The 8,373-nt window shown below is 39.0% G+C and overlaps 2 protein-coding genes across 2 annotated transcripts; both read left to right on the forward strand.

Annotated features, from left to right (window-relative positions):
* The first annotated feature begins 2,003 nt into the window (after positions 1–2,003).
* On the forward strand, positions 2,004–3,194 carry LOC132042358 (uncharacterized). The gene is made up of 2 exons (XM_059432918.1): positions 2,004–2,220; positions 2,722–3,194. The coding sequence occupies exons 1-2, from the start codon at positions 2,004–2,006 to the stop codon at positions 3,192–3,194; spliced, it is 690 nt and encodes a 229-aa protein (XP_059288901.1).
* A 691-nt stretch (positions 3,195–3,885) lies between these two features.
* On the forward strand, positions 3,886–4,260 carry LOC132042359 (uncharacterized). The gene has a single exon (XM_059432919.1). The coding sequence runs from the start codon at positions 3,886–3,888 to the stop codon at positions 4,258–4,260; it is 375 nt and encodes a 124-aa protein (XP_059288902.1).
* Positions 4,261–8,373: the final 4,113 nt, after the last annotated feature.

Consider the following 8,373-nt stretch of genomic DNA (forward strand, 5'->3'; position numbering starts at 1 on the left):
ATATACATATATCATAATACCGTACCCGGTTGTATAGGCTTGGTGTCATCCGTACCCGGCTATGATAGACTCGGTGTCATCCGTACCCGGCCATGATAGGCTCGGTGTTATCCGTACCTAACTGCACTGGTGTGCACAATAGGTGTCTTACCCGGCCGACTATAGCACGGCTCAGTGTGAGAAAATAGCTACATATACATATATATATATATATATATATATATATATATATATATATATATATATATACATATATATATAAAGCATGCATGAGAGCTCAAAGAAACGTTATGACTCTATCGGAGTGACGTAAGGTCGGTAAACCTCCGATTACCATTATGGAACTATCATCATGAACATACCTCACCTTGAAGGAACAATAACCATAAGATGAGATCAACATCAATAAATAAGATCAATAACCATAAGACAAGATCAATAACCATAAGACAAAAACCAATAACATCATAAGAACATAAAGAACCGTAAGCCTTTAGTATTTCTAGGAATAGGGACATTATGGATATCATTTATGTGAGTTTGTATCAATAAGATCATGCCATAAAAAAGAAAAGGACAGCCTTACATACCTCATCGTCTACTTAACCACTCAACGCCTATCCTCCCGAGCTTTCAAATCTACATTCAAGATGATTCATACTAAGGTTAAGTCGTTGAAACGCTTATAAGATCAAACTAAACTATTAGGTAAGCTAACGAAATTTGGGCAGCATTTCCCCTGTATCACCTACTTCCATCAAACTCCAAAACAACTCCCAAACATCAATAACAACATCAACAATATCATACCCAAGAAATTACATTCAAACTAGGCTCAAATCCATCCAAAACTTCTTTTCAAATTCAATCCATAGCCATCAACTACAACACAACACTTTATGACTTCTCTCCATAACTCTTTTGACTTATAAGACATTTTTAACCATCAAATCAACTCAACATAAGAAAAAAGATGAAGAACGTACCTTATAATTGAAGAACTTTAGCCACACCAACTTGCTCCAAAGCTTATTCACCACAACTTCATCTAGAAGCAAGAACCAACACTTTCTATGAACTAGTTGAGGATTTTATGGCTTGATCTTCTCTTGATTTGATTTGCGATGTTTATGGATGTTTCAGAGAGATTAGAAGGTCACTAGGGATTTATTTTGGTGAAAAAAATGAGGCCTAAGTCGTTGAAAATCAATTTATAGGCCAAAAACAAAATTGACCACCGACCTTTAATTTTCTGGAAATTTCGAGCAAAGTACGACCAAAAAGTACGGGCCGTACTTCAAAGTGCATCCAATACTTTCAGCCTGTACTTGGAGGTCAAAATTTTCATATTTCTGGAACTTTCGGGTAAAGTACGTGCAAAATGTACGGGATGTACATTTTTATACGGTCCGTACTTTATCCCATACTTCTCAGAATCTGTCAGTTGCATTGCAAAGAAAACTCGCGAAACTTGAATTTACATAAGTTATGCATTCCACAATTCCTCATATTCTAGGAGATATTCCTCTCTCAAGTTGGACCAAAAATCCTGTCCAAAATTCTGTCAAGTTTTTCCAAAGTTTTGACAAACTTAGTTTCTTTAATTCGCTTGATCCTGAGACCTTTAGACACTTTCTTAACACTTGTTAAAAGTATTCATTAACCTTATAAGGGTCCCATAACCTCTCCGGGCTTACGTTAGTTTACTTACGATGCAAATGACGCGAAATTTTTTGAGGTGTAACATTCAGGGGGCTTCTGTGTTTCTAAAATTGATTTGAGATTGGGTTATCATTAGTTGAAAATTCAGGCCGAGGATATTCCTAAGATATCCTTCAGGACTAGATATAGGCATTATGAGTTCCTTGTTATGTCTTTTGGGCTTACTAATCCCCCAGCTACTTTTATGGATTTGATGAATGACATTTTCAAGCCATACTTAGACTCTTTTATGATAGTGTTTATTGATGACATTCTGGTTTATTCGAAGAGTAAAGAAGATCATGAAGAAAACTTCAGGGTTGTTCTTGGGTTCTTTGAGAGACAAGGAGTTGTATGCCAAGTTCTTTAAGTGTGTGTTTAGGCTTGAGTCTGTATCATTCTTGGGCCATGTAGTGTCGAAAGAGGAGATTATGGTTGATCCTAAGAAGATTGAGGCAGTGAGAGATTGGGCTAAGCCTACATCAGTGATAGAGATTCGCAGCTTTGTGGGGTTAGCCAGTTACTACCGTCGGTTCGTGAAGGGGTTTGCATCTATAGCTTCGCATTTGACCCGTTTGACTCAGAAAGAGTTACCTTTTCTGTAATCCGATGAGTGTGAGGAGAGCTTCCAAAAGCTCAAGACTTTATTGACTACAACTCTTATTCTATCTTTTCCCGTGAAGGGTAAGAACTTTGTGGTTTATTGTGGTGCTTCTCGTTCTGGTTTGGGTGCTATTTTGATGCAAACAAAGTAGGTGAATACTTATGCTTCCAGATAGCTGAAGGTTTATGAGAAGAACTATCCCACTCATGATATGAAGTTGGCAGCGGTGGTTTTCGCTTTGAAGATTTAGAGGCACTATCTTTATAGTGTCCATTATGAGGTTTTCACCAATCATCACAGTCTTCAGCATGTGTTTACTTAGAGGGATCTTAATTCTCGGCAGCGGAGATGGTTGGAGTTGCTTAAGGATTAAAATATTACTATTTTGTATCATCCTGGCAAGGCAAACATTGTAGCAGATGGGATGAGTAGGAAATCTGCTAATATGGGTAGCTTGGCTCGGTTGATTGTTTCAGAGTATCCATTGGCTATAGAGGTTCAGACTCTGGTTAATAGTTTCATGAGGCTTGATGTGTCCGATTTAGGTAGAGTGTTGTCTTGTGTTGAGGCGAGATCGTCCTTTCTGAAGAAAATTATGGCAAAGCAGTTCGTGGATGCAAGTTTGTACAAGATTCGCGACAAGGTTGTGATTGGTGAAGCCAAGGAGGCCATGATTGACAGTGGGGGTGTTTTGAGGATTAAGGGGCGTGTCTGTGTCCCTCTTGTTGATGACTTGATTAGGATGATTTTAGAGGATGCTCACAATTCTAGATATTCTATTCATCCTGGTCCTACTAGGATGTATAGAGATTTCAGGCTACACTATTGGTGGGCTGGGATGAAGCGTGATATTATTGAGTTTGTTTCACATTATTTAAATTATCAGTAGGTTAAGTATGATCACCAGAGACTCGGAGGTACGCTTCAGAGGATGACCATTCCTGAGTTGAAGTGGAGAGGATATCTATGGATTTTGTCATTGGTCTTCCATAGACCTTGGGTAAGTTTAATTCAATTTGGGTCATTTGATAGACTGACCAAGTCTGCTCATTTCATACCGGTTCAGATCACCTATACTGCTCAGAAGTTGGCCCGAATTTATATCCGTGAGATTGTTCGTTTGCATGGGGTCCCTATTTCTATTGTATCTAATAGAGGCACACAATTTACATCCCAATTTTGGAAGACTTTACAGTCCGAGTTAGGCACTCAATTGGATCTTAGTACTGCTTTTCACCCTATGGCAGATGGTCAGCCAGAGCGAACGATTCGGGTTCTAGAGGATATGCTTCGAGCTTGTGTGATTGACTTCGGTGGTCATTGGGACCAGTTCTTACCATTGGCAGAGTTTGCGTATAATAATAGTTACCACTCGAGCATTGATATGGCCCCGTTTGAGGCTCTTTATGGGAGGAGATGTAAATCTCCTATTGGGTGGTTTGATGCATTTGAGGTAAGGCCATAGGGTATGATCTTTTGAGAGAGTCATTAGACAAAGTTAAGCTGATTCAGGAAAAGCTCTTGGTGACTCAGAGTAGACAGAAGAAGTATACTGACTAGAAGGTCCGAGATCTTGAGTCATGGTTGGGGAGCAGGTTTTGTTGAAAGTCTCACCTATGAAGGGTGTGATGAGGTTTAGGAAGAACGGCAAGCTCAGTCCTAGGTTCATCGGTCCCTTCAAGACCCTTAGACATATGAGGGAGGTAGCCTATGAGTTAGCTTTGCCTCCAGGTTTGTCTGGCGTTCATCCGGTGTTTCATGTCTTTATGTTGAATAGATATCATGGTGATGGTTCTTTTATCATTTGTTGGGATTCAGTCTTATTGGATGAGAACTTGTATTATGAGGAAGAGCCTATTACTATTCTAGATAGAGAGGTTCGTAAGTTGAGGTCTATGGAGATTGCATCAGTGAAAGTTCAGTGGAAGAACCACCCTATTGAGGAAGCTACTTAGGAGACTGAATTACATATGCGTAATAATTATCCCCAGCTTTTCCTTTGAGTCAAGTACCTTTCCCCTTGTCACGCTTCCTTGTCCGTTCGGGGACGAACGGTTGTTTAATTGGTATCTAATGTAACGACCTATCGTTATGGGCATTTTGATAATTTACCCCTGCTAGTTCCTTTCCGAGACTAGCAGCTAGTCTAGTGATAACTTAAGGAGCTAGAATTCTAAAATAAAGGCCTTTGATTGTATTTTTGTACTTGTTTGAAAACTTAACTTATTTTCGTTAGGGGGTGACTTAGTAAATTTGACCCTTATTGGGAATTCCGAGGCCACAGGTGAGTCCGTAGCATGTTTTCACTTTGATGTGCATGTTTGGTTTGCATCTGTAGGATCTCGAATTGATATAGGGGTTTTGGGTGGAAACGAGTGAAAAACCAGAGCTCACTGGTCGGATGTGACCGCTGCAGCGGGTGTACTACCGCTGTAGCGAGTCCGCTGCCGCGGGTCACCGGTCGCCCCCGCGGGTCGCCAGTCGCCACCGTGGGGTTTCGGGTTTAATGAGGTCCGCCATAGCGGTGGGGTTTTTCGCTACAGCGATGGTTTTTCACTACAGCGAGATCGCTGTAGCTAAGAGATGACTGCTGCGGCGATCAACGGGAGGCAGAAACTGACTTTTATATTGCTAATTTTGAAGCCATTCCCCACATAACACCAAAAACAATTCCCAAGAAAGTGATAGGCGAATTTCTAAGGCTAGGGTGAAACTCCTCTTTGAAGGTAAGTCTTAATCCTTTTATTGTTCATTCCATTGTCATCTTTAAGTTCCATTAATAGTTTAAGGTCCTCTAATGGTGAGGGAAAGGATTAAAACCCTAGAATTAGTAAACCCTTGAACAATGAATGGGTTGTTGATTTTATTTTTGTTTACTCATCTAGGAGTGCAGAGTATCACTTTCTAGGGTGCGAATTGATTACTTATGGTGGAAATTGCATATTGTGACTTAGGGTTCTAATAAAAAAGAGAACTTTAGTATAAAAACTGCTTGAAAGGGGTTGAATCGATTAGAAACCCATGAAGTGGAATAGTATGATTGTTGGGATTGAAATTATGATAAGTTCATCACTAAGTGATGGTTTCACCATTTGAAAAGGATATAAGTAATTGGGTTTTCGTTCCTAATTGTTGTTCTTGTTAGAGTAAATGATCCATTACTCACTTAGCGTTACATTGCTAGACTTTGAACGTTCCGAAGCATTACAGAAGGGAAAAGCTGTTGCGAAATATCTTGCATTGTTCCAGTTCTGCATCTGAGGCAGGTTACGGTCTACTTGAGTTAGACCTTGATTAGTTGAATGTATATGTGATAGAATTGATGGGAGAAAGCATGTATAGGTCTTCAGACATGAAGTCTAGTTGGAAATTCTAAGGTTGGTATTGATTGATTGATTATGTGGGCTTATCACAATTATTTTATTTACTGAAAACCCGAGGTGCAATTATTGTGCTATGAGAAGGAAGGAGTTCATATATACCCTTCTTGTGGACTGAGATGGCTACATATTCATCTTTTGTTGATGAATTGATTTACTTGAGTCTTGATATGACTTGTGGCTTCATGCCTTGTATTTCTTGACATGATATTGATGACTGCTCATAATCCATATTGACTGTTGGGCTGGAAATACGTTTAGATTCATATTGTGATAAAATAAAATAAAAAATATATATAAAGGCACATTTGACAGGGGGTGAGGATGTGGCCTAGTTAAGGGCTCGTGATCCGAGGTCAGTTCCGGTGTGAATGGTACAAGGACACCATGGTCCCCTGCTGGTCATGGCTATTTGGGGCAACATTACAATTTAGCATGTGTGTACATGGTTGAGATGTTATCCTTGTTATTATCGCATTGCATTGCATCAGACTTATATTATTCCTGTTGATGGTTGTGGCTGGGCTTATCCTATTCCCGTGTTAGCTGATTTCTGTTAATGACATTATTTTGCTATGTGCTATTATGTCCTCTCTGCCTATCTTGTTAATTTTATGAACGTATGCATAATCCTAATCTTAGTCGGCCTATGATATCTCTTAGGTACATAGTGTTTGTACCGATACTACCTTGCTGCACTTTTTATTTGAGTGCAGATTGTGTGCCAGAGACTTCGACCAGACATCATATTTAGCTTGAGGCCAGTTCCTGATCAAATCTGAGGGTGAGCTTCTATCCATGCCATGCCGCCTAAAGATCTTTCTTATTTGATGTTCACTTTCATTCCAGACATTACTTACATTTATAGACAGTTGTTTATTCTTTGGACAATTATGCTTTAGAGTCCTTGTACGATGACTTTTTGATCTTTGGGGTTGTAATAGTTAGGATTTCTTCAGTTTATTTACTTATGGCATGATTAGACAAGATTTATGATTTAATTCTTGTTATTGATTTATGATTGTTTAAATGATTAAGTAATTAGTTAAGCAGATGGTTCACCCACTAGGGGAATTAGTGTGGGTGCCACTCACATCTAATTGGGTCGTGACAACGTACTATACTCATCACCCTAATGATTACCTTACCGTGCCAAATCTGTAGAAAATCAACTGATTACCCCAAAGGCTTCCCATAATCATTTGTACCTCCTAATCATATCCCAAAGTACTGGCTTAAATCATTAGAACTGTCCAAATAGCTTCCAGCGGTAAAATGTCATCAAGTCCACTTGCAACTCCAATACAGCGCGATAACTCAGCCAAACCTCTATTCTGAACTGTAACTCTTTCAAATTTTCCAAAATGGGTTACCAAATTAACCATAAATTTTCCTAGTAATGTATCTATGAGCCACTCGACATTACATGAACGATTTTGACTCAGGGTAAAGCACACAACTGTCTGTCTATCACTCTGACTCCAAACCCTCACAGAACAAATTTAGACCTTTCATAAGTCTGTGGTGACCCATTCTAACCTTTTTGCTCATGAATACTCAACCTCATGCTGTCATTCCCGAATTCAAAAGCTGAATTCTACCTAAGTAATCAACTTAGTACCGAGGAACTATAGCCTATAATTTAATTCTTTCTATTTCTCAATTCACACTAGTCACGCAAACCTGATAAATCACAATAATTGGAATCGTCCTTCTTGTGCTTTCACTGAACTCTTTCACCACTTCGAATGCCGGGAAGCAAGGCCTGCAGCCTCATACTCCTACTTCACAACCATTAAATCTCTAATTGTTATACCTTTTTACTCCTTTAGTAAATCCAAAAGTATCAATTCTTTCTATCCATGTGCCTTACCATGCACAGATACTCCTAAGTCGTTAATATTTAGAATGCTTAACCATGCTATCCATTCAATAATGCTTCAACATAGCCTACTATCACGAACAAAGTCTCACCGCTAAAATATGACTTTAACTTTCAAACTGAAAAGATTTTTGGGTTTCCTCCTTTAATCAACTGTAGCCCATTCATTCAATAATGATATGAAATTACCCACCTTTGTACAAGCAAGTCGTCTTCCCATCAATTTTATCACGTCAGTCATCTGAACCTTGTACCTCACCAATCGCCATCGCAAAATCCTATGGCACTTCGCCATAACACTTGGTCAATTTCTGTAGACTTCTTTTTTTCAAGCATACTCAACCATTACACCCCATCTAAATGATGCAAGATAATGCCACCACAAAATCCCATTACTTTGAATCCAAATGCTTTCCTTCTTCGAATGTGTACTTTACTCCTGCCGATATAAGATCAAACATGTCATTGAGCCCGTTTGGATTGGCTTATAAGTTGCTGAAAACAGCTTTCAGGTTTTTTGAGTGTTTGGCTAGCTAGCTTAAAGCCATTTTGTGCTTAAAATAAGCCCAAAAAAATAATTGAGCCTGTTTGGCTTAGCTTATCTAAAGCAGCTTATAAGCTGAAATCAACTTATAAGCCAAAAAAAAAAAGTTGGGCTACCCCAACTTATTTTTTACAGCTTATAAGCTGCTTTTTTTTTAAGCCCATCCAAACAGGCTCATTGTCACAATTATTCATTTTCCATATTCCATTCCCAATCACATTCACCGCTATCGACCGAAAATCACTCAATCCCACTCGAGAGT

Source organism: Lycium ferocissimum, unplaced genomic scaffold (genome assembly GCF_029784015.1).
Source record: "Lycium ferocissimum isolate CSIRO_LF1 unplaced genomic scaffold, AGI_CSIRO_Lferr_CH_V1 ctg1476, whole genome shotgun sequence".
In the NCBI taxonomy this organism is placed as follows: Eukaryota; Viridiplantae; Streptophyta; class Magnoliopsida; order Solanales; family Solanaceae; genus Lycium; species Lycium ferocissimum.

Bases quoted from the DNA above. Each gene is read 5' to 3' on its own strand.
- LOC132042358 (XM_059432918.1), top strand. From the start codon at position 2,004: ATGAAGAAAACTTCAGGGTTGTTCTTGGGTTCTTTGAGAGACAAGGAG. The intron at 2,221-2,721 runs GTTACTACCGTC...CAAACATTGTAG, and splicing joins CAGCTTTGTGGGGTTAGCCA to CAGATGGGATGAGTAGGAAA.
- LOC132042359 (XM_059432919.1), top strand. From the start codon at position 3,886: ATGGTTGGGGAGCAGGTTTTGTTGAAAGTCTCACCTATGAAGGGTGTG.